This window comes from Peromyscus maniculatus, chromosome 6 (assembly GCF_049852395.1).
Source record: "Peromyscus maniculatus bairdii isolate BWxNUB_F1_BW_parent chromosome 6, HU_Pman_BW_mat_3.1, whole genome shotgun sequence".
Classification (NCBI taxonomy): domain Eukaryota; kingdom Metazoa; phylum Chordata; class Mammalia; order Rodentia; family Cricetidae; genus Peromyscus; species Peromyscus maniculatus.
In genome coordinates this window covers 118,854,966-118,882,438 of record NC_134857.1, presented here as the reverse complement: position 1 = coordinate 118,882,438, position 27,473 = coordinate 118,854,966, and the positions used below count along the sequence as shown (strand labels likewise).

Here is a 27,473-nt window from a genome sequence, read left to right as displayed (position 1 = left end):
AGAGCTAGAAAGAGTTATCCTGAGTGAGGCAAACCAGACCCAGAAAGAAAACATTGTATGTTTACCTTGGTGACTGGGGGTGGGAGTGGGGGGGTGTTTCAAGACAGCATCCCATTATGGAGCTCTGGCTTTCCTGGAACTCACTCTGTAGACCAGGCTGGCCTTGAACTCGCAGAGATCTACCTGCCTCTGCCTCCAAAGTGTTTGGATAAAGGTATATGCCACTATACCCAGCTGTATGTTTTCTTATATATGGATGTTAGCTTTATGTTTTAGATATGTGTCTCATTTAGAATATCCAGAGAAGTTAGTTAACTAGTAAGAGATCATGGGGGGGGGGCATTTTATCAAATACCGTGTTATAAAGGGATCAAGGGAAAATTAGAACAGGAGGAGTAAAAGGGGTGCAGATGGAGGGCAGTGCACAGGGGGGATTATGGGGAGAGATAAAGAAGAACTTTTGAAAAGCCATAAGAAAACTTACCATGAAGAAGTTTTCTAAAATACACACATATATAAATGAATTTAAATGGATTCACCAGGTAATGAGGGAGACAATGCCCCAACTAGACTTCATATGATTCAGAAGTAAAACCCCCAGTATCAGGAATTGGTTACAACTTTTTTAGTCATTGGACAAAGGGGTCCCATAGGCCCCTCAACACTAATGGGTATAGCTAAGGTTATTGTTTACCTTCCACATTAAGACCCTGTTGCACAAAGCTACACAGAGAAACCCTGTCTCGAAAAACCAAAAAAAAAAAAAAAAAAAAAAGACCCTGTTGCTGAAGACACTATATACTCAGGACATAGAATATGGAAAAATATAGCTGGTACTCAGCTGGAAGGTTCACACCTACTGGCAAGTGTCCATAGTGCTAAAAGGTACTATAAACACTAGTAGAGGGAAAAATAATCATCATTTTCACTCAAGTGTGAAACCTGTAAACTATAGCAACCTGCCTGCAAGATATGCCCATTATTGTGATGGTGCCATGGATGTTAGGGAAACAACCAGCCACATTTGATTGGATTTAAGAACCACTCTATGAGATGGAACATGATATATGTGAGATGTATACATGATGTTATTGAGGATAAGAACTTGAGACTATATAAGTCCTGGGCCCAGAAGAAAAGCTACCATTATTCTGCTATATGAACACAGCAATAAAACAACGCCCAACGACATATTGCTATACCCATAAAACAGTGAATCACTCAACCCTTAACAAAGAAGCTTCTACTTGCAGTAGATGACGATTAACACAAAGAACCACAAGTGGACAATAAACAGACAGTAAGAGATGCTGAAGTACTCAGCCCTGAGAGAGATGCTTTTATCATACCCACCAGCTCAAGGATCAGGGATCTATGTGGAAAATGGGGCTGAAAGACTGTAAGAGGTAGAGGTGGTGAATGATTTTAAGAAAACAGTATTTTTCAGATACAGCAAGGCAGATGAACATATGAATTCACAGAGACTATGACTACATGCACAAGTTCTGAACAAGCTCAAACCAGATAAAAAGCTCAACATGAAAGGGGGGGTGGACATAAAGTCCTACTCTTAGCCAAGGACCTATTTAAAAATGATATCATCTAGGGGAGGGAAACTCCATGGTTTTTAGTATCTTTTGTTTTGTGCTTAAGAGAGAAAAATAATAAGAATTTGGATTAGTAGAAGGTAAGTAGGATCTGGAAGAAATTAGAGGACAGGAAAGAAGATGAAAAATATATATGAAATTTTCAAAGAATAAGAGAAAAACCAGGAAAAAAAGAGTGAACAGTTCTAATGCAGCACTAAGAAACTGAAAGCCTGAGGATGATCTCCCAATAGCAGAGAGAAATGCAAAATGTGACACCATCTGGCAGTAAGACATTCGCAAGAGAATCCTTGCTGAGATGTCGCCCTCTAATTGCCTCATCTACATTTGGATCATGACAAAGGAAATGAGAAGGTAATTTCTGTAGGGTAAAAAGTAAAGTTGTAACTGAAAGCACAGTTTACTGAGTTTCTCAAAGTATATAATCAACTTTATGACAACAAGCATTTCATATCCAACTGAAAAGATCATAAAGCATATATAATTCTGGATAGACTCCATTAATTAGATAACAGAGAACTAGTACTTTTATAGTCATAATTTTAGTGTGTGTGTGTGTGTGTGTGTGTGTGTGTGTGTGTGTGTGTGTGTGTGCGCGCGCGCACAGGCAAGCACACACACATGTAGGTTGTAGCAACTTGAATGAGAATACCATAGGCTCATATATTTGAATGTTTAGTTCCCAGTAGGTGAAGTGCTTTAGAAGGATTAGGAGGTGTGACCTTGTTATAGGAAGTATGTCACTGAGGGTGCACTTTGTGGTTTCAAAAACCCATGTAAGGTCCAATATCTCTCTCTGGGCATCTCTCTCCCTGTCTTTCTGTCTCTCTCTGTGTCTCTCTCTCTGTGTTTCTCTCTCTGTCTCAGTCTCTCTCTCTCTCTCTCTCTCTCTCTCTCTCTCTCTCTCTCTCTCTCTCTCTCTCTCTCTGCCTGCTGCCTTCAATCAGGATGTAAAGCTCTCAGCTACTGCTCCAGCACCATGCATGCCTGCCTCCCTGCCACCATGCACCCTGCCATGATGATAATGAACTAATTCTCTGAAGCTGTAAGCACGTCCCCAATTAAGTGTTTTCTTCTATAACTTGCCTTGGTCATGTTATCTCTTCACAGTAATAGAATACTAAGACTGAGGTCAAAGGTCAACATCAGTACTCATCTTCAATTGATTTCTGCTTTTTTTTTTTTAAGACAGAGAGTCTTACCAAACCTGGAGCTCAAAGATTCATCTAAACTAGTTGGTAAGCAAGCCCTGAAGATCCTCCTTTCTCTGCCCACACCCAGCACTAGGATTACAAGAGTGTATTCCTGCATCCGGTTTTTAATGTGGATATTAAAGATCAAATTCAGGTCTTCAGAGTAAGCACTGTATCTACTGCGCCATCTCCTTCACCACTGTAGTTATACTAACATTATGTAAATCTCTATAGATGTAGACCAGGACTAAGAATCACTGGACTACTTAGTAGGTGTATCCATTGGATCTACTGCTATTGCTGAGGAGACATGGACAAATATCTACTCACCTCAGAAAGGGAACAATGGCAGATCTAACTATGAATACCACCAAAGTCCAACTTTAAAAAAAAAAAAAAAAAACTTTGAAAATCAAATGCGTTTTTATTGGGGTTACTTACAGGAGCAGAAATAACTCAAAACAACTGCATCACCAAAGCCCATGCCAGCATGGGTGAGAGCCCATTAAAACAGGAAACATGGAGTACAATACACAATCTGGAGGCAGCTTAACAGGTTGAGAGTATCCTTTCCAGGTAGCTTAACTGTTCTCTGCTTCTTCCAGGCAGTTCAGCTTGTCTATGAGTGTCTTTCAACAATTCTTACTGTTTATGTATGCTTGGAGAGGGAGGAGCTTATTAACTCTGGTCTTTTTCAGGAATTTCCTGAAGCCACTGAGTTGTTTGCTTCTTAAGTTTAATGAGCTTCCCTGCAGGATGTAATGTTTGTCTCACCTACCCTCTAACATCCTGTGTCCTAACAAGCTTCCTCCCAAGAGAGAAGGTTTTAATCTCAAAGGAAATGGCTATACAACACCATCAATAAAGAAATATGGTTGATATAATGACCCGATAAAACAATTCTAAAGAGAAATCTGTACCTTAATTACAAAGCTTGGAATGAGCTTATCATATCTAAGAAAAAAAAATCCTATTAGCAAAATAAACTTAAATTTGGTATTTACATTCTAAGAGAAATGAAGACACATCGTGTACTTCATAATACTACTAAAATCAAGCTTCATTTCTATAAGAAATTTGTATAAATTGAGCTTTAATAAAAATCTAATTAGTTCTCATGAAATCAGGGATGGAAAAAAAAGGATGACAAATTGTTGCTCTGGAGAGGTAGCAATTGACTTTATTTTCTTCATCTCCATCAATCACTATGTAGGTTGAGTATAAGAGTCCAGCTCCGACCTGTCCGAGGGTTCTTGTGGGGAGGAGAGAGGAATGAGGAAGTATTAAATAGAAATATAGGAGGAGATGACAAGAAAGACAGAGACACCGGAGAGCTTCAGGAGGGCCCTCTTGCCTCGAGATTTACTCTAATGAGCTTTTTATACACTACCAAGGGGAGAGGCAAAAAAAAAAAAGATCAAAGCACAACATACAGCAAAGTATAGACCCTTCAAAACGCCTGGTAACCACACCGTTGGCCAAATCATCCTACTATGCAGCCCTGCTAGGTAAAGCAAGCTCAGATTCTCTGACCTTGAGTAAGGCCTTACTAAGAAGCCGTTGTGGATCCCCACAGTTAAGGACCCATTATCTTAAATGTTGGCATCAGATTTGCCTCAAGTTTTGAATTTTTGAGTTGGGGTGATTGGAATATTTGCATGTACACAAGGATATATGTTGTAGAGAGAACCAAAGTCCAACACAAAATTCAGTTGTAATTCTTACATGCTTTGTATATATAGCCTGAAAGTAATTTTATTCGAAAAAAAAAAATTTTTTTTTTTCCCGAGAGGGAGGGTTTCTCCATGTACTTTTGGAGCCTGTCCTAGATCTCACTCTATAGACTAGGCTGGCCTTAAACTCACAGAGATCCACATGGCTCTGCCTCCCAAGTGCTGGGGTTAAAGGCGTGTGCCACTACCGTCCAGCTAATTTTATACAAATTTTAATATACCTGAATTTTGATTGTTACCCAAAGTATGACATCGGCAATAGAATTTTCCACATGTGACAACATATTGGCACTCAAAAGTTTTACATTTTGAACCATTTTGAACTAATTTCAGAATTAGTTTCACAATAGGATGTTTAATCTGCGTTAGCTAAAAATCTGACTAAAGTTTACTCTATTCAAAAATGTCTTCTACCTAAATATATGATATAAGCTCTGTTGTATAATAATTATTTGAATTTTTCTGGAATTAGAGCAAATGAAGAAGATATAAGATCTAAAATTTGGAGCTCCTGCTTAGAGTGCTCTATATTTGTCATAAAAATAGAAATCCAACCAGAAATGTCATGAAGGCAGCAGACATACGACTAAAATTAGGGAGGTAATGTAAGCATAAACAGGTCTTGGTATGGAGAAGACCCTCTTCCTTAGAAGAGCAAACCAGAACAGCTCAGCAGAGTGGTACACACAACCTGTAACTCCAGCACTGAGAAAGCTACAGTAGGGAATGTCAGTGAACTGGAGACTAGCCTGGGACACACAGCAAGTTCAAGGACAGTCTGTGCTAGATAGGGAAATTTTGTCCCTGAAGAGTAAAGAAAAACAAAAGAAAATGAAAGCAAACGTTCAACTATGGTTATATAATTGCAAGTTTGGCAAATCCCCAAGGGTCATTAACTGGTAAATGTTACAGAGTGAGTAATATATACCTCCATTTGAACTAAGGACTTCCTCCTAGGACTAAATATAATGAGTATCAGACAGAATCAATGGGTTTTAATTTAAAACTTCATAGTGCATACATAAACCTCAAAATATTTCATGCAATTCAATGCTAAATTTGAAATCTAAGTTGGAATATTTTAAATTTAATAAGCAAATTTAAATGAGTAAGTTGAAGAAAAAAATTTAACACTTATAATAATAACATTTTTAGGTAACTTCCTGATTTTGAGTGTTTATTTTAATCTGAAATAACAAAATTATAATTGCAAATTCTGAGAATTTCCAAGCTCAAATCAGAGCTGTACCTTTAGAACAAGGTACTAAAAATAAAATTTCCAAAATATATAATAAGCATGAAATATAGGCATACATGCCAGATAATCAGACCTTTGAAATGATTCATCTGAACTGGATGTGTATAAGAAAACTTCCTCCATAGAGTTGTTTTCAGAATAACCTTTACCTGAGAGAAAGTTGTTGACCTGAATAAAATCCTAAATTAAATAATAGTATTAGACATTCCATAGAAGTAAAAACTACTAAAGCCCAATCTGAAATGCTGGATTAGTGACCCACACTCACATTTCTCAGAAAATTGAGTCAATAAAAGTATGCAAAAAAAAAATTATAAAACATAAAATCCCAATAATTACTAAAGGAATCAAACTCTTGAAAATAAGCTTCCAGCAAGATAATCTCCATCACATTACCAGCAAATTTATATAAAAATTTAATGAAGAATAATTCAGTCTTATACAAAATAGTAAACAGAATTCTTTAGTGATGGGGTGGAGAGCATAGACACTATCTTTTAGGAATCCAACATAACTTTGACTCCAAAACCTATAAGATAATTATAAAATAGTATTTAAAAACAAAATTACAAAATAAAATATTTACATAAAAAGGACATTCACCTTCCCTGTCCATGGTTCTTTTGTCAAGATTCCCCTATTTAGACTTATAGAATTACATGTTATTGCCATTCTATTTTAGACATTATTCTGACCAGAACATTTTCACAGCAAAAGAAATAAATTATAGTAATGGGTTTATATCACTGGAATAGAAAGAATGATTTCAGATTTTCTTTCTATTCTATTTCTAAACCTACCCAGACACTACAGCATAAATAGAAATGTCTTCCTCATGAAGGAGTTACAATGAATGAGCACATGGCCACAGACACATGTGTCAAGAAACTATGCCCTTATGTTTAGGGACCAACTAAAGTCAAGCCTGTCCCAGAAGGCCTCCACTATACACTACGCACTAAAGACAAGACCCAGTCATGTCCCCAGTTCAAGGATAGCCTGACAATAAATTCAAAGTTCCAATCTAAAAGAAATGCAATGACTTATATGAACAGCAGTGGACATCTAAACAAAAAAAGCCAGAGAAACAATAAACAACAAAACTAGAATTTCCACCAAAAGGAGGAAGCCATGAAAAGGGAGGAATTACAGAGCAGAAATGAAATTAAGCAATGAAAGAAGCTGTAAACAAGAAAAGGGGTGGAGCTGTTCGTGTGACATCATCAGTTTAGAAAGACAAAAGGTCTTCTGAAGTGAAACAGCATGAAGGAAGCCTACCCTAGTCACAGGACACCATCGACTGGATCAGTAAATGTTTTATAGGTGCTACAGAAAAAAACAAAAGTATTAAAAAGGGACAAAAGTTTATTTAACGAAAAAGTTTCCCAACCTGCATCTCTGGGATCAAACAGCAGCATACAGATTAAGCATAAAGAATCTTCACTGAGACATAGTTTAATCCAGTTCCCAAAAGTAAAAGACAACGTATTTCTGAGTCATTGTTTTTAAAGACCCTCATCACATGAAAGAAAATCTCTGTAAGGACATCATAGGATTTCTCAGCAGAATCTTCACAGACGTGAAGAAAATGGGGTTATGTATTAGAAGAACTAAAATCTTAAAACAGAGATGAATACTACAGCTACCAAGGCTATCCTTCAGAAACAATGGGCAAACAAAGACCCTCTCAGAAAAACACAAGCTCTGTTCCTTCATTACTATTGGGTAACCATATGAAAAATGATAAAGAGAGTTCACTAGATTGAAATCAAAGAATACTAAATAGGACACAAGGCATCTTGAAACCACAATGCCTACTGTAAGGATAAGAAGAGAATCAAATTTGAAGACCACCCCTGTGCTGACAATCTTTATACTGAATCACTTTAGCATAAATGTTAAATGGGACCAGTACTAAATGTAATTATAGCTATGATACCTTATTAGTGGATTGCAGTATACAAAAGATATAAACAGTGATATCAAAAATAATAAGGGAAGAGAAAGGAGAGCTTGAATCAGATTACTATCTAAGATACCTTATGCATGCTCTATAGTAACTACAAAAATAAAATCTATGGTAGACATACAAAACATACAGAAAAGAACTGAGCTATATAACATTACAGAATATCATCAAATAATACAAAGACAACAGAGATAAAAAATGGAAAGGAGGATTTAAAAATAATACAAAAATGGCAATAAATCTTTACCTAGCTATAATTTCTTTAAATGTAAACAAGTTCAAGATACAGGACAAATGAACTGATTTGTTTAAGCTAATTACACGGTGCCTTTTAAAAACTCACTGTATCCCAGTTTAGTGGTCCATGTCTGTAATCCAGTGCTCTGAAGGCTGCAGAAGGACCATGAGTACAAGGCCAGCCAAGGCTGTACAGTGAGATCATGTGCAACCAAAAAAAAAAAAACAGGAAAAAAAAGGAAGATCAGCAAAATGACTTAGGAGGTTAAGGTTAACAGCCTTCCTTATTTGATCCCCAGGACCCACACAGTGGAAAAGGAGAACTGACTATTACAAGATACACTATGATTGCCATCTAAGTATCATGGCATGAATGAGCGCGCGCGCGCGCACACACACACACACACACACACAATATCATTTAAAACTAAGAAGAATGGAAAAAAAATTAAAGTACCTTAATCAAACTTTAAAGACTAAAAACAGTTTTAAAAGAAATAAAAATATATTACATGTGACTGGGTGTTGTCTTATAATAAAAAGCCAGGAGCCAGATATTGGGGTAAAATGAGAGAAAAAGGAACAAGCCACAGTTTCTTCTCACCTTACCAACTCCATGTATCCTGTGATTGAATGTCTCTGAGTCCCCAGCTGAAAAAGCTTCAGCCAAAAGGGGTTTCTGCCAAAAAGGCTCTGGTTCCTGTCTCCTCATGCCTTACATACTTTTCTCTGCCCATCCATATCACTTCCTTCCTAGTGCTGTGATTAAAGGTATGTGTGCTTACCAGATACTGGTAGCAAAGACATGAGATCTCAAGTGCTGGGATTAAAGGAATTCCCAAGTACTGCAATTAAAGGCATGTCCACCACTGCCTGGCTTCTATGTTTAATCTAATGGCTTGTTCTGTCCTCTCATCTTCAGGCAATTTTTATTAGGGTACACAATATATCACCACAACTGGGCATCGTGGTATGTTGTGGAATATATTTTTAAGATGTGTTACATTTGTTTATGCTGTGGAACATTTGTTTAATGATGCAAAGATGTGTTGCATTATTTTATGTTGCATTTGTTTAACACTGTGAGATTGTGTTACTTTGACTGTCTAAAACATCTGATTGGTCTAATAAAGAGCTGAACAGCCAATAGCAAGGAAGGAGAAAGGGTAGGTAGGGCTGGCAGGCAGAGAGAATAAATAGGACTATGTAGGAGAGAGATCAAGGTGAACAAAAAGAAGGGGCCAGCCACTTAGCCACACAGCCAGTCACAGAGTAAGAGAGAAAGTAAGAGAAAAGAAAAAGCCCAGAGGCAAAAGGTAGATGGGATAATTTAAAGTTAATAGAAGCTGGCAAGAAACAAGCTAAGCTAAGGCCAGGTATTTATAAGAATAAGCCTCAATGTGTGATTTATTTGGGAGCTGGGTGGCAGGCATCCCAAAAGAGTAAAGAGTAAAAAGGGAAAAAAAAACAACAACCACAGTGGCACACACCTTTAATCCCAGCACTAGGGAGGCAGGGGAAGATGGATTTCTATGAATTGGAGGCCAGTCTGGTCTACACAAGTTCCAGGACAGTTGGATCTACATAGGATACTACATACCACATAAACCTTGTCTTGAAAAAAAAGAAAGAAAAAGAAAAAAATTACATGTGAAACATAATATAAAGAAAACAAGAGGATCTAGATTTATATTATACAAAATAAACTTTGAATAAGGACTAGAAAAAGGAGATAGGTAGGTAGACGATAGATAGATAGATAGATAGATAGATAGATAGATAGATAGATAGATAGATAGATAGATAGATAGATAGACAGATAAGACACTTACTCTATAATGTTGAATAGTCACTCATTGTATTAGTTAGGGTTTCTATTGCTGTGGAGAAATACCATGACCACAGCAAATCTTATAAAGGAAAACATTTAATGTGGTAGCTCCTTACAGTTCAGAGGTTCAGTTCATTATTATCATGGTGGGGAGCATGGCAGCTTGTAGGCAGACATTCTGGCTACATCTTCATCAGAAGGCAACAGGAAGAGGGCTGTGGGTCACACTGAGCAAACCTTGAGCAAAAGAGACCTCTAAGCCCACCCCCACAGTGACACACTTCCTTGAACAAGGCCACACCTACTCCAAAAAAGCCATACCTCCTAATAGTACCACTCCCTAGGAGCTTTTGGGGGCCAATTACATTCAAACTACCACACTCATCAATAGAACATAACAATTGTTAGTGATATGTCCTATTTGGTACATATATAACTATTATGCCCTCTTCATGAATTGAGTGTTTTAATATTAAGCACAAGCATTATGAAATGGATATATCATATGATATTCATATATTAATGTATATACAGATAAATACTAATAGAAAATTAAAGACTTTGATACCTCCACTTTCAACAACACTTACATGATCCCAATAAAATTTCAATAAGAAAACAAACTTCACCTAACAAAGATGTACAGAGCACCCAACATGACAAAATCAAATGCTTATTTGTCTCAAATTTACAAAGCACCTGTACCCCTATTAAGTACATGAAAATGTATGCAAAAAGTTTATCAACATATGAATCATCAGAGAAATGTAAATGAAAACTGCAATAAACATCATCCTCAAAAACTAAGCTATTACAATATTAACAAAAGTATGAAGAAAAGAGAAAGAATCCTTGCACACTAGTAGTAGGGATGTAAACTGATACAGCCATTATGTAAAACAGTGTGGAGGTTCCTTAAAAATCTAAAAATAGAACTGCCATATGATCCAAAAATCTCACTTCTGAGTACATATACATTTATGCACTCCTATGCTGATTTCACTACTACCCATAATAGTCAAGGTATCAAAACCCATTTATTGACAAATAATTAGATAAAGAAAATATGTGTATATACCGTGGAATAATATTCAACCCTAAAAGACAAAGGAATACTTTATTGTGACATTATGCTAAGTAGAATAAGCCAGGCACAGTGAGATACATATTGCATGATCCCATTTATTAGGAGAACCTGAACTCAGACAGTGAACAGAACAAAGTAGTTCCCAGAGTATATGAATCCTCTGTTAGACAACATGGAGGACTCTGGAGGTTTGTTGTTCAACATAGTAACCACAGTTAGTAATAGTTTGTTGTATACATTGTTAAGAAAGCAGACTTTTGTGAGAAATGTTAAATATTCTTGCTACAAAATATAAAGGGATGTATATGTTGACTAGCTTGGTTTTACTAATTTCATACTATTTGTGTACATCAAAGCATCATGTTGTATACCACGAATATAAACAGTTTCAACTTATTAACTATACCTTTGTGAAGCTGGGGGAAGAGAAGAAAAAAAACAGTAATAATGTTCATGTTACGATAGACTAAAGTTTACTTGATGGAAAGTTACCCCAATATACAGTGTTAAGAGGAAGAGGTAAAGCCAGGCATGGTGGCACACACCTTTAATCCCAGCACTCAGGAGGCAGAGGCAGGTGGATCTCTGTGAGTTCGAGGCCAGCCTGGCTTACAGAGTGAGTTCCAGGACAGCCAAGTCTACACAGAAAAACCCTGTCTGAAAAAAGAAAAAAAAAAAAAAAAAGGTGAGAACCGACAACCAAGGTGCATGCGTGGGGCTGGCCTAGGCCCTCTACATATATGTGACAATTGTGTAGCTTGGTCTACTTGTGGGACTCCTAACAGTGGGAACAAGGGCTGTCTCTGACTCTTTTACTGCCTTTTGGGACTCTATTCCTCATACTGGGTTGCCCTGTCCACAAGGCGAGGTTCCTAGTCTCACTGCAATTTGCAATGCCGTATTTGGTTGATATCTATGGGAGGCCTGTCTTTTTCTGAACAGAAATGAAAGAGTAGAGGGGAGAAGTCTGGGGGGGTCAGAGAAGAGGCTGATGGAAGGACTGAGGAGAGAAGGGAGGGGAAGCTGCAGTTGTGATGTAAAATGATAATAATAATAATAATAATAATAATAATAATTTTTAAAAGGACTTTGAAGAAGTAATCATAGATAAATGGATTCATGCTGTTACCCGAGTGGCAGTTTAGTTTTCTGGAGTGGATTCTTGATAAAAACGATGAGTTTGGAACATTCCCTTTGTGCTCTGTGTTTGTCTCTCACTCTCCTGCCTTCTGCTCTGCGGTGAGATGGCACAGTAAGAAAACCCTCACAAACCATAAAGCTCTTGGGTTTGAACTTCCTAGTTGATAGAATTGCAAGAAATAAAGTTCTGTTCCTTATAAATTACCCATCTTGGTTATTGTGTTGTATAGAACAGCAAAAATAACTGACTAATTTAGTATTTAAGTCATAATTGGTCATTATAAATTCAAAAATTTAGGTTACCAATGATTAATTTCCCCAGAAATTGACAAAACGATCATATAGTGCTGTGTCTCCTCGTTTTGGAGAAAATTTGAGAATGTTTTTGTAATATAAAGGTCATTAGAACCCATGAGGCAGAGCAAAGTTGCTTGCAATGATGTGTGGAAGTTTATTTATGTTGAAAGATGTTGAGCAGCCAAAAGAGTGGAATATGCCAGACTCTGGAGAACTGTCTCTTACCTGTGAATTTCAGAATCCACAAATCCTGTTTCTGCTCTGCTAGATGGCTCCTTGTGAGATCTGGACAAACCAAGGTGCTGGACAGTGTGTGCACAGCGGGCAACCCGAGGCTGGACAGTGTGTGCACAGCGGGCAACCCGAGGCTGGACAGTGTGTGCACAGCGGGCAACCCAAGGTGCTGGACAGTGTGTGCACAGCGGGCAACCCGAGGCTGGACAGTGTGTGCACAGCGGGCAACCCAAGGTGCTGGACAGCGTGCGCACAGCGGGGCAACCCGAGGCTGGACAGTGTGTGCACAGCGGGCAACCCGAAGTGCTGGACAGTGTGTGAACAGTGGGCAACCCGAGGTGCTGGACAGCGTGTGCACAGCAGGCAACCTGAGGTGCTGGACAGTGTGCGCACAGCGGGGCAACCCGAGGTGCTGGACAGTGTGCGTACAGCAGGGCAACCCGAGGTGCTGGACAGTGTGTGCACAGCGGGCAACCCGAGGTGCTGGACAGTGTGCGCACAGTGGGCAACCCGAGGTGCGGGACAGTGTGCACACAGCGGGACAACCCGAGGTGCGGGACAGTGTGCGTACAGCAGGGCAACCCGAGCCTGGACAGTGTGTGCACAGCGGGCAACCCGAGGTGCTGGACAGTGTGTGCACAGCGGGCAACCCGAGGTGCTGGACAGTGTGTGCACAGCGGGCAACCCGAGGCTGGACAGTGTGTGCACAGCGGGCAACCCAAGGTGCTGGACAGCGTGCGCACAGCGGGGCAACCCGAGGTGCTGGACAGTGTGTGCACAGCGGGCAACCCGAGGTGCTGGACAGTGTGTGCACAGCGGGCAACCAGAGGCTGGACAGTGTGTGCACAGCAGGGCAACCCGAGGCTGGACAGTGTGCGCACAGCGGGGCAACCCGAGGCTAGACAGTGTGTACACAGTGGGCAACCCGAGGCTGGACAGTGTGTGCACAGTGGGCAACTCGAGGCTGGACAGTGTGTGCACAGTGGGCAACTCGAGGCTGGACAGTGTGTGCACAGCAGGGCAACCCGAGGCTGGACAGTGCGCACAGCGGGGCCAGAGCTTCTACCTACCGTCCCCTCACCACAGAAGCAGTAGCTCTTCCCAGAGCTGCAGTTTTCCAGCATGCTTCTGCTTTGTGCTTCTTGTGCCATTTTACACACAAACTTTTTAACGTGAGCACATCTCTCTCATTCTTTCTCTTTTGATATTCCTTCTCAATTCTCTGGACTCTGCTTTCTTTTCACCTATAGAGTTTTATTTGTCTACCAATCTCACTTTAACTATAGGAATCGGTTTCTACATTTATTGCCTGTGTGCTTGAGCTCATAGCATTTGTTTCTTTATCATTAAATATAATTTTGAAAAGATAAATGAAGTCCTAATGCTCAAATATACTGAGATAAAGTTATTTTCTCATGAGTAAGTTCATCTTGGATAAGGAAATTAGACATTTAAAGTCAACTTCTAAATGTCATGTTTCATTAATCAGGCATTCTTGTAAAGAGATTTTAATGACATTAATACCATCTTATACCAAGTAAAGAGGTGGCAGATACAGTTATCCTGGCATCAAGGACATTAAAGAGAAAGTCCAAGGTCTGAACTAATCATCTGGAAGTCGTTTTAAACACACTGTCCTTTTAACTCCCACACAGTCTACAAAAACTGGCTGGTTAGCATACATGTGGGAATGAGACTGGAATAGATGCCAAGACTACAGTATAGTTTAAGTCTCTGATACTATGTAGAATATATGTCATCTATTGTTCACTTTGAATTAGTGTAACACCTTCAAAATATGGACAGTTTTCATTCTCAAAACACATGAAAGAGCAAAAATTTTCATCAGCCAAAGAATAAAACCATAATGAGTTCTTCATAAATTTATTATATATGTAAGAATTATATAATCTAAATAAAAGTGATTTAAAGCTTCAGTTTATAACACTAGTACAGAACTGGGTAATTCTATTCTCTTCACTATATTAAGTATTGATGGGTGTCCAATAGGAAGAAGGAATTTAGAGTGAGGCTTGTCATCATACCTCTCAGATTAGTGTCTTCGGTATTAGTTCTAAATCTTAATAACGATGGAAACTACATGGCTATTTATTGGCTTTTGAAAAACTACTTTATGAACTAATGAAGTTATATAGTTAAGTAAAAATGTTATAAAGACTTTAAAATGGAAGTATATGACATGTGCAAGTATACTGTGATTGGTGGCCTTCTCAGTACATCAGAAAGTGTGTCTAAAAATCCTTTACTTTTCCTGTTGTCCTGAAGTAATATATTCTGCACCACTTCTTAGAGTACAGTAAGAAAACCAGCAAACCAACCAACCAGCAAAGCAAACCTAAAAAGGATATCAGAATCTAATAAAGAAATACATAAGTGTGTGTGTGTGTGTGTGTGTGTGTGTGTGTGTGTGTGTGTGTGTGTATGTGTGTGTGTTCTAGTAGAAGACAGAAGGAATCAAGAAGGTGAGGGCAGTGAATACAGGCTTTAGAATAATTCCAATTTCAGAGACTAGTTCCACTGAAATTGTCTGTTTTTGTACTGTTCCCAGATCCTTATGATCTATGTCACAGGCCAAGATAATTTTGTTTTGAGCTCTAAGACACTATTACCAACTAACTGGGACCATTTTTCAGAGGTCTAAAGTATAATTCAGAGCTTTCCAAGCTTAAGTAATTGTGCCCTGGTTCCTTTTGTTCCTCAATATCTAGAAATGATTGCAGTTTCTGTGTTGCTGTCCCCACAATAAGTCAGTGTTATTTGCCTTTTCAATTATCTATTATTCATAATTCCTCATATTACATTATCTTCAGAAAAACGTAGGTTTTGTCTTTTTAGTACTCCCTCGTTCTTGCTGCTAAAAAGTACTACTATGCCATTTGTCTTTAGCAGGAAAGGTAGTTATTACTCAAACACCTTCCAAAGGGTCACATAGAAACCTGAAGCATCATTCTTGTCAGTATTACAAAAGAGCCTCTGATGAGCTACCACTGTTCCCAATACCCAGTCTTTCCAGGATCACCCACATTTTTTTGGAGCATAAAACAGGCCTTACTCTTGGATCCCAACATTCTCCATCCTGCTGTGGGATGTTCTGTAGGTCCTGTGGGAGCCCATTCTCAGGTTCTTTGTGGCGTTACCCAGCAGGTCCGTATAGAGGATGATTAGGACCATGGGCCTGAGTGCAGGTGTTTGAGATGGTCTGCACTTGGCTGTGCTGGGGGATGGTCTGTATGTCAAGTTGCTCTGATTGGTTAATAAATAAAACCTGATCGGCCGTGGCTAGGCAAAAAAGATAGGCGAGACTAACAGAGAGGAGATATAAAAAGGACAGAAAGGCAGAAGGAGACGCTGCAGCCGCCGCCATGACCAGAGAGGCTGCAGCCGCCGCCATGGCTAGAGACACAGCAGCCGCCGCCATGACCAGCAGCATGTGAAGACGCTAGTAAGCCACCAGCCACATGGCAAGGTATAGATGTATGGAAATGGATCAATTTAAGATAAAAGCACAGTTAGCAAGATAAGGACAGTTAGCAGGAAGCCTGCCACGGCCATACGGTTTGAAAGCAATATAAGTGTCTGTGTTTACTTGGTTGGGTCTGAGCGGCTGTGGGACTGGCGGGTGACAGAGGTTTGTCCTGACTGTGGGCAAGGCGGAAAAATCAAGCTACACCATCCTCTATGCTTCTTTGCTTTTCACTATAGGAAAGGTTTTTTGTCTATATATACTGCAATGTCTTACTCCTCTTCTTATAGCAATGCCCTTGGTACTCTGTCATCACAATGACAAGAGCATACCTCCGCTGTCCTTCTGTTCACAAGAGCCACCCCCATTGAATGTGAGTATAAAGCAGTTTCCCCAAAAAGCTACAGCCAGAGATGAGCATGTCTAATTCAACAACAAACACAGGACCATATAATAAACAGTGTTGTTGCTATCTAGTAAGGTTTTGTGTTACTTTACTGTTCAGTGATAATTAAACCAAATGCTACAACTTTTATCTGACCTCCTGTTTGAGAATACTTAAAGGTGAGCTTTTGAAAATTAAAAAAACATGGACAATTCTTTGATACACAGCCTTAATAAGTCTTGTCTGTACCATACACACAAATAATGTCTCTGAAATGAGCTGTAAGAAATGTTTGAAAAGTTGCAACTAAGCATATTTTCTTCTCATTCCTTTACCATTATGACATAGAGCCCCAGACTGCAAAACAAAGGAGCAATTTCACTTAAAAGGAAGTGTGAAAAAAGAGTGTCATATTTCAGTATGTTCTTCATTAATATTTTGGAGTGATAAGAAGAAAGTATAGGCACGATACTGACTTAGCTCTTAACCACAAGTCTCCCATTTAAAAGGATTACAACCAACTTACTTGCACTATGAGTAGCAGTAAAAGAATCCACTTAATTCTTACCACGATAGGCTCAGTAAGGAAACAGATTGACAAAGTTGCCTAAACTCGAGTTGCTAGAAGGTACAGCTGAGATTAGAAAAGTTTTATTCTTAATCCACAGCTTTGTTCTCAAAACTGTTTGAGAAAAAAAGCACATTTATTATGGACGAGTATGCACATGTGTGATTATTTCATTTTATCATATGACAAACACATAAGTCAAGAGAGGCTAAGCATGGATTGAAAATATTAAAGGTGGGGTCTATGACTGACAGTGGGTGTTAAGCTGCTCATATTGGAGCAAACCATCTCTTGAGCTACGTACCTTTTGCGTCATTATGAGTATCAAACAAAACACTATATTGGATGTATTCCTCTCCCCTGTGTTTTTTTCTAAGTAGTAATTTGTTTAAAACATGAAACTCTAAGACTATTTCAATAAATATATTCATGTTAGTATAACTATGTGGAAAGATAAGTATATAAACCATCACTGGCATTTATATTCCTAAGCTTGAATATAGTCACGGGTGATATCCAGAATATCTAGTACAGGATATTAAAGTAACACAAAATTAATATACTAATGAAAATTATTTTCACTATTCCCTTACATTGTTTCTGTATTACAAGTGTTTATCAAGTGATTAAACCAGCAAGATACCTTAGTGGGTTTCTTAGTCAGGGTCACTATTGCTGTGATGAAGCACCATGACCAGAAACAATTTGTGGTGAAAGGGTTTATTTGGCTTACACTTCCACATCACTGTTCATTATGGAAGAAATTCAAGACAGGAACTCAAGCAGGGCAGGAACCTAGAGGCAAAAGCTGATGCAGAGGCCATGGAGAGGTGCTGCCTACTGGCTTACACCCTATAGCTTTATCAACCTGCTTTCTTATAGAACTCAGGAACCTTAGCTCAGGGGTGGCTCCACCCACAATGAGCTGGGCCCTCCCCAATCAATCACTAATTTAAGAAAATGCTCTACAGGCTTGCCTACAGCCTCATCTTCAGGGATCTCAGTTGGGATTCCCTTATCTCAGATGACTATAGCTGTCTCAAGTTGACATCCCACTAGCCAGTACAACTGACCTCTTGTCAGCCTGACACACAAACACTTATCTGTTGAGCCACAACCTTTCCTTTCTTGTTCATTCCCAAGATTACACATTAATAAAGACATCACAATATAAAACATTTTACAAAATTAAAAGGTACCACAGCCTTACATATTCAAACACTTTAAAAGTTGTCTCATTAAAATTACCAGGTCTCTTTTAAGATCAAAACCCCAAAATTTCTCTTTTTGCTTTAAATCTTAAAGTTTCCCAACTGTGGGCTCCAGGGAAATCAAAAATAAATTAAATACTTTCTTACTTCAAGAAGAAAGAACCAAGAAATGGTCATGATCTGAACAAAGCAAAACCAAACTCCAACAGTGTAAATAATGTCCAGTTTCTGGGATTCACTCAGTCTTCTGGGCTCCTCCAAAGGGCATGGGTCTTTTCTCTGGCTCTACCCTCTGCAGCACACAGAGCTTAACTTCTAGGATCCAGCTGGCTCCACTCCACCACTGCTGCTGTTTTTGGTGGTTGTCCCAAATTATGAGCATCTCCAAGCATCTTCAGCTGGGCTCTTCTGCTGAAATAAGCTGCACTTTTACCAATAGCCTCTTCTGAAATGTCTGCATGTTGCCAAGCCTCAGCTTCTCTGCATGACCCCTTAATCCTGGGCCTTCAACTGCTATTGATCCACCACCTTCATCAATGGCCTCTCCTGGCCTCTCACAGTGCCAAGCCTCAGCTGTCTCAATGACATCTTCATGCCTTCAAAACTAGTACCACCTGGATGACTCTTACACTACCAAGTTCGGCTAGCCTCAGATGACTATAACTTGTATCAAGTTTACATAGAACTAGTCGCCACAGTGCCAAGCCTGAAAATTGGAGTTCAATAACCAGAGCCCTCATGCTGGAAGGAGAAAAGCAACTTCTACAAATTGTCTTCACAGGTGTACCATGACATTACCTCCCCCCAGCCCCAACACACACATACATAATAAAGAACATGGGATAAAATGTAAATATTTTTAAGTACAGTAAAATTTTTCAAGAAATTACTTTTGCTGTGGATATTGTTCTGTACAAATAAAACACTGATTGGCCAGGAGCCAGACAGGAAGTATAGGTGGAATTAACAGACAGGAGAATTGAGGGAACAGGAAGGCAGAGGGAGAGACTGACTGCAGCCACCGCCAGGACAAGGAAGATGTAAGGTACCAGTAAGCCAAGAGCCACATGGCAAAGTATAGATTAATAGAAATTGGCTGAATATAAGAGCAAGAGCTAGACAATGATAGGCCTGAGCTAATGGCCAAGCAGTTTAAATAATATAAGCATCTGTATGTTTATTTTATAAGTGGGCTAAAGGACTGCCAGGGCTTGGCGGGACCTGGAGAGAAAACTCCAGCTACATACTTTAATAAATTCCAAGGTTTTTTTTTTCATTTTAAACATTATTATTATGAATCTTGTTAAGTTTGATACCAGTTATCCCCAAATTATGGTCCTTTCTGAGATATGAACTGACCTAAGAAAGTATATGAAACTCTTCCTATGACTTCTCTACTGAATTTATACTGCTCAACTTCTAGTCTCTCAACAATTAGAGCAAAATTAACTTCAGCAATATGGCTGGAACTTGACTCCTCTGTCTGTTTCCACTAACCAACAGCAAGTGAGAAGCCCTTACATCCCCAAAACACTCACACTTAGACAGCTCTTGTTGTAGATGACAGAAATCACACCTCTGCTATATTTATTTTGATCGAAATTATTTTTTTAATTCATAGGAAAATTCCATGAAAACATCAAGGCGGCTTTTGTCACTAAACTGTCTCTGTTTAAATTTGGGGTCTCCCTTTTAAACTCTGCCTTGATTTTCTCAATAAAAGATGACCATAATTATGGTATTCAAATTAGTTAGTATCATCTGAAATGATGTACAGCATGAATTAAACACTAAGTAAGTATTAGGTCTTGTTGATATTAATAAACTCAATTTCATTAATGTCTGTGGAAGACAAGTATTTAATGTTTTGAATAATTCATCTCATTAAATAAATGAAATATTACATATTCTCAGGGGCAATCCTTCTATCACAGAATGAAAACCAAAAGATTCATGATAAGCAACCATCCTGTAAATTCTTCAGTGGGTAGGAAACATAGATATATGTGCATTTTCCTCCTAAAACTGCATTGGAGTTTTAATGTATTGATGAATTTTCTTTGAGATTTCCCATCAAGAGTGTCTAAGACGTCACCTTATCCCAAGGAGATTTCCGAGCCTATAAAATGAAAGCTGAAGCTCATGTGCTTGGACAAATGCCTGGGGTGATGTCAGCCTCAGAGCTCGGCTTGCCATTTTCCATCCTCCTGAATTTAGCCTTTGGCCTGTGTGATCTTTTCATTTCAGCTCTTAAAAGAGTCCAGGAATATGTTCTGTTTTCATTTTATTCAGAATTTTTGTTTTCAGAGAAGGAGTCAAGTGAGATTCGGTATATCTTCATACTAGTCTAAATGTATATTCAACCACTTGAGTACAATTTATACTTCTATTTTAAAATATATTCACTTCATAAATAAAATTCAAGTCATACACAGAATCTAAGCTAAATTATAAAATATGCCTCATTTCACATCTCCCTGGCTCCATTCTAACAAATAACTCCTTTTAACAGTAATTGGGTCTTTGAGGGTTTTCTTTTGTTTACTATGTGGGGTTTTGTTTGTTCTTTGCACTAATCATTACATGTTAAAATCATGCCTAACAGTGTTTGTTCCATTTCTTATAGCCATACACTGCACTATGAAATGAGAAATTTGGCACATTCTCTGCCTCTCAACCACTTGATTTTGGTATTTTTAGTAGTAGTAGTTAAGTTTCTAATGTTTGAATTCCATCTTTAATTCTAATTCAGATTTCTGATCTATAATAGGTTCATTTAGTTATTATTGTTCTGTATAGAACCAAGTAGTATAACTAAACACACACACACACACACACACAAAAAAAAAAAAAAAAAAAAAAAAACGTAAATGAAATCTGTCTCCATACCCGCCTCTGGATGTATATATAATTCACACACCAGCTAAGATACATGTTTTTAAATTTGTTTTCACTTTTCCTCATTTTATGCAGGAAATGCTCAGTTACTTGTCTCTATGCTCATATCACCCTTCTTTAATTTCCTCTTGTCTCTTTTCTTAATTTTTACTAGATCAACTCCATCCATGGGCATACAAAGATACTAAACTTACTTTGCTCTAGCATGCTAGAAAATTTTTGTGAGATATTTGATTATGCTATGTAAAGATATGTCACTGTGATGGTTTAATAAAAAGCTAAAGAGCCAATTGCTAGGCAGAAGGCATAGCAGGAACTTCTAGACAGAGAGAACTCAGGGAAGAAAAAATGTGCTGTGGAACAATCTTTTTCTACACTATTAATATGTATTATTCTCATTAGCTAATAAAGAGCTCATTGACCTATAGCCAGGCAGGAGGTTAGGCAGGAAAACCAGATTAAGAGGATACTCAGGAGAGGGAGGGTGGAGTCAGAGGAGTCAACAGCAGATTTAGAGAAAAACAAGATGGGCATGCTAAATTGAGAAAAAATATCAAGCCTTTGCCAAAGCATACATAAGAAATATAGGTTAATTTAAATATAAGAGTTAGGTAGGAACAAGCCTAAGCTATTGGCCAAGCATGTATAATTTATATTAAGTCTCTGAGTCAGTTATTTGGGAAGCAGCTGCTGGTTATTTGAAAGCAAATGTTCAGGACAGGAAAAATCTGCCTGCAGAAAGGTGGAGTCACCAGCTGGTCACAGAGGGAGCAAGATATGCAGGAAGAGAGGTAAATGCCACAAGCCACATGGCAGCATGTAGATAAATAGAAATGAGTAATTTAAGTTATAAGAACTAGTTAGAAATATGCCTAAGCTATAGGCTGAGCTTTCATAATTAATAATAAGTCTCTGTGTCATTTTTTTGTGAGCTCATGGCCCAAAGAAAAATCTGGCTACAGAAAACTAAATTATTTGTTCACTTCATTGAAATTTCAAGTAGAGGGAAAATTCTATATCCAAAATTATTTCCTCCCAGAAATCACCAAATGCATCCCTCTATTTTCTGTAAGCTCTAAACATTACTAACACTATGGAGCAACCACTGTTCTCAGTGTGTTTCCCATCTCTCTGTGAATGGCCCAGTTACATTCCTCTGTGGCAGCTTTATGTGTATTTTTTTATTTATGTTCATCTGAAAATGAATGAGAATGTACAAAGAGCACAGGCCTTGAATCCCATGTTTGTTAGCATTTTAGTGGGGTCCTCATTTTAAAAATTCATATTTTTACTCACCTTAGGATAATTATACATTTTTTGCAACAAATGGTCCTGTCATCTCTTGTATTCTAGTTTTGCATTACCTAATAGCTGCCTTTAATACTTGCTGTTTTAAAAAAATACAAACATTAAACTAATGTTTGTATTTTTTTAAAACAGCAAGTATTTCACTGAGACTTTATACAAGAAAGAGATGCATGCATATTAGTTGTCTTTTATTTGAAACCAAAAGTCTGAGAGATTTTTGTATGTTTATCCAAAACTACTTGAAAATTTAAAATAATATATCCTCCTGTTTCATATATGTATATGTGTGTATACATATATATGTATGTATGTATGTATGTATGTATGTATAGAGAGAGTAAATTCGAATATTTTTATTCTGAAGTGAAAATTGCACAATGAATCCCATTGTTTCAGACATGTGAGGTTATTTCAAACATGTTTTTAGAGTAGTAATTTGTGTCTTTCATTATATATGCATTTATTCCCATGGTATTGTCATTCTTTATAGAAAGCAGTCTTAAAAAACAATGTTTTCTTGACTAAAGAGAAATTTCCTTTATGTTCAATATTTTACTAGTAAGTATTTGATACCTGAAAAGATGACTCCAAGTGGCTGGAAAAGAGGATCATCATGAAAAATTAAGTTCAGTACCCCAGAACCCACAGAATGGAAAGAGGGAACTAATTCTAATTGTTCTCTGACCTCCACATACATTGTGGCACACATGAGTACATGCATGTGCGCGCGCACACACACACACACACACACACACAAATCTATAAATAACAAATTTATAATATAAATTTATAAAAATTTATAAATCTATAATTAACAAATTTATGTATTAAAACATACATACAAGCTAATTTTGTTATATTTATATATTTAGGAATACATATGCTTATACAGATACATAGACATATATAACAATTAATGAAAAAGAAGGCCATGATTTTGAAAGAGAGCAAGAAGGGGGATATAGGAAGGTTTGAAAGGAGGAACAGGAAGGGAGAAACGGTATAATTATATTAAATTTAAAAATAAAAGAAATTTTTAAAAATGTAAGACCATACTAAAAAGAAGTCCCCATCCACAAAGAAAGGTAACAACAACCTGAGTGTGGTGAGGAGAAAGTAACCCTCGGCTTCAGAATCTTTCTCCACACAGCAAAGCGCACATGCGCACATGTGCCTTAGGGACATCACATGTTTGTCCCCAATGCCTGCAATATGATAACACAATTCTAAAGCCATTCGAAGCAGGGTCTTCATTTCAGCCGCAGATTCCTTTTGGCATGTTTCACTGTGGATCCCATGTACATATGACAAGGAGCACTGAAGACAGCTCAACCCCGGAACTCGCCACAAGAGGGACGAGCTACTGGGATGGCTTACTCACAGATCAGCTACAGAAAACCACGAAGCCGCTAGACGATTCTAAACTGTCTTTTTAATAGTACTTTTTGAGAATTTTGTACATGAGCACTACATCTATATCTCTCCTGCCTCTTACTCTTCTCTAGCTCCTTCTTCCACTCCCAAATTCATGACCTCTTCTTTAATTATTATTTTATACGTCTATTAATATGTATGTATGTGTGCACATGAATATATAACCTGCTGAGTTTGGTAGGCTTTGCATGTATGTGCATGTGTTTAGAGCTGACCACTTGGGATTAGACAACCTTTGTGGGAGTTTGTCCCTTGGACGCAACTGATCCTCCCTCTCAGCAGCCACTGACCTCTTGCTCTTCATAAAGGGACAGGACCATATTTTGAATCCATAATTACATAACAATTTCATAGAATCTGATGTTAATTTTGATCCTATCTCAGCTTGCCAATTAATGCCTGAAAAAATTCATTTCTGAATTTTACCATATTCCTATTATTTCCTAAAAGTTCACAACTATAGTAATTATTATTGTTCTTGCTTCTTCCTTAACATCATTCACCCTGTTCTTGAGCCTGTCACTTTGTCCCTAAAAAGATTCTAAATTAACTCACCCATCTTTGACTTAGCAGTTTGATCTCAGCTGCCTTGGGTATTTATCTGTATTTTTTTAATGCTGGTTGATGACCCTATTTTGCCAATTTGTCATTAATAATATATTTTAAAGATGGTCTGGTTTCTACAATATTTGAATGATGCCATATATATACCTATAGTTACACTGTAACACCTGTCTTAGTTTGGAATACAATAAAATACTGTAAGCTATAGAAATTTATTTCTCCCAGTTCTGAGGCTGGAAAGGACAATATCAAGGCACAAAAAGGTTCAGCAAGTGACATGGCTTACCTCCCACAAATGACAGCTTCTCTTGGGTTTAATATCCTGGAAGAGCCAAGAAGCTCCTGGCCTTGACTTAATCACCTCCCAGTAAGTCTCATCTAATGTGAACATTTTGGGACTCAGATGTCAGCATATGAATTCAAACACACACAAGCATTTAGAGTATAGCAACACTATTAATTGATCTAACTTTTTAACTGTGTTATTTTGAGAACTTTTTAATAAATTCAATTTGAATAAAATAGTCAACTTCATTTTTAAGTTTACTTTGCTGTACTTCTCCATTTATCCAGTATAAGCTATTTGTAAAGTTGATAACTGTTAGAAAAATTCAAATAAATACAGTTTAAAGTATGAGCTAACAGTACTAAAGAATCACTGGTGAGCCTTATATTTTAAAATGGAATTAAATTATACAGGGATAATGCATTATGAGTAAACTGAGCTGAATCTAAAGTGAACTTTTTATTTCAAATTCAACACGTTAAGTTCAGCTTTCATGTATGACCTGGTAAAATATCCTCTGACTCTACAAATCCATGTAACATGATGTCTTTCAGCAATGTGTCCTTTTGCTAAATGTAGGAGCATTAAGCTGGTCAAACACATTAGAGCAGGTTATCGAGGTCCTTATCTAAGTCTCTATGTTGCACAGTCTGCTGCATTTCTAAAACTACAAGTAAATTTGATTAAGGAGGCTTCTTACCGTATCTGGAACTATCGGAGCTCTTTCCGTTCTTGACAAGAAAGCAGCGTTTTGATTAGTCAAGTTAGGTAATTCATCAAGAAGTCTACCAACCTGTGAATTCCAAAAAAAGCATGTTGAAACAAAGAGTTAAAAGAGTATATAAATTATTTTTATCTATGTAATTAGCACTAGAAATAATAAGTTTCAATAAGTGAAGCTTGGCAATATTATCGCCCCACTAATAGAAGTAGACAGACATTCAAAATTAATTTTTTTACATAGGATATATAAGTAAAAACCTTAATTCAATGAATTAATACAATGGAAATAGTTGATTATGAAGCCTATAGTTAAGTATACTGGATCCTTATAAGTTATTTAAGTACATAAAGGGAGGCTACTGTGAGGTTGTGTCTCCCGGGAATGTCAGAAGCTACACCATGATGTCTCACCAGCATTGCTGCCTAAACATGAGCTGAACAAGGGCCACAACAGACATACTAGTGTGGGTAGGGAAAAGCCATGAGTCCTCAAACATACACTAAGAATTACAAGCATTAAGGAATACTGAGAGCAAGGGTAATACTAGCTTCTAGTGAAGAGCACATCAACTGGTTATACAATAACAAATGATCAGCGCTGAAAAGAAAGGCATACAAGTAACATTAAATAGACTGAGCAGGTTGTTCATACATATTTAGGAATGTATTTGCATATACAAATATGCATGTAACAACAATTATTGAAAAATGAGGCCATGGATTTGAAAGAGAGCAAGTAGGGATGTATGAGAGAGTTTGGAAGAAGTAAACGATGGTAGAAATGTGTACTTATATTATAATTTCAAAAATTAAAAGTAACAAGCTAAGTGTGGTGGTACACGTCTTTAATCCCAGCATTTGGGATGGAAGGGCAGGTGGATATCTGTGAGTTCAAGGCTAGCCCGGTCTACAGAACAAGTTCCAGAACAGACACAAAAACTACCCAGAGAAACCCTGTCCCAAAAAACAGATAAATAAATAAATAAATAAATAAATAAATGCAAAAAATGAACACACTAGAATAAATTTTAACTATACTCAAACATTTAGATATCAATTACTTTTCAATATCACAACCAGTATGTTCTAATCGCAACAATATACAATTATAATTTATATGTTCAATTATATAGCATTGTTTGTTAACACTTTATTATTAATGCATGAAACATAGTAGCTAAAATTTTAACTCAATTATCTGCGGTTCTGAACTAATATGTTTTCTAAGTAAAGTGATCAATACTCTTTTAATATGATAAACCCTCGCATGCACTGAAGATGTAAATTAATAGGCTAGAAGCAGGTAATCTACAATTTTAATTTACAATTAATTAATCTCTGTGAAATACTGTTTCCAATTTAATCTAATTTATTCATCTGTATTCATTTAAACTGTATAAACAGTTGCAACATTCTAAGTTTATACAAAAGGGATAAAGGATTATATCTCATCTTTATGGGCCTCACTGTTTTCATTTCATAACTTCATATTTGTATTTAGTATTTCAGCATTTGACACATAGTAGGTAATGGTCTGATATATCTATTTCTTTATTCATTTTATGGTTAATGTTAATTTACTAAGAAGCTAAATCTATCCTTACATGCTCTCTCTGTAAAACTATCTGCTCCTTTAGCCAAAATGCTGAGGAGGTTATTTCTAGCAATAAACCCAATTTTAGTGTCAAAATGACAAAAAACTAACAGTATAGTGATAAAGGCTCTGAAAAAAATTGAAACAGAGGAACATACTTCATGACAATAAAAACTATACATGGCAAACTTAAACCCAACATGAGAGAAAACAAAGACAAAGTTAAAATATTTCAACTAAAACTGGGGAAAGTTGGAGGTATCTGTTTCCAACAAATACTTGACACTTGGGGAAACTGAAGCACTAAGGAAGAGTTTCCCAACTTAAAAAAAAAAAAAATTGCAGACCAGACAAAATCACTACTAAATTCTTCCAGAACCTTAGAGAAGAACTACTAACAGTAATGCTCCTCAAATCATTCGTTAAATAAAA

At 37.4% G+C, this 27,473-nt stretch overlaps 1 protein-coding gene across 2 annotated transcripts in view; it reads right to left on the bottom strand.

Moving 5' to 3' along the window:
- The window catches only part of Stpg2 (sperm tail PG-rich repeat containing 2), a 467,029-nt gene that overhangs the window by 332,044 nt on the left and 107,512 nt on the right, over positions 1 to 27,473 (bottom strand). For both annotated transcript variants that reach the window (XM_042280009.2, XM_076575061.1), the window contains exon 10: positions 25,425 to 25,517. In XM_042280009.2, coding sequence (XP_042135943.1) covers positions 25,425 to 25,517 — 93 coding nt within the window. The remainder of the gene's footprint in view (positions 1 to 25,424; positions 25,518 to 27,473) is intronic.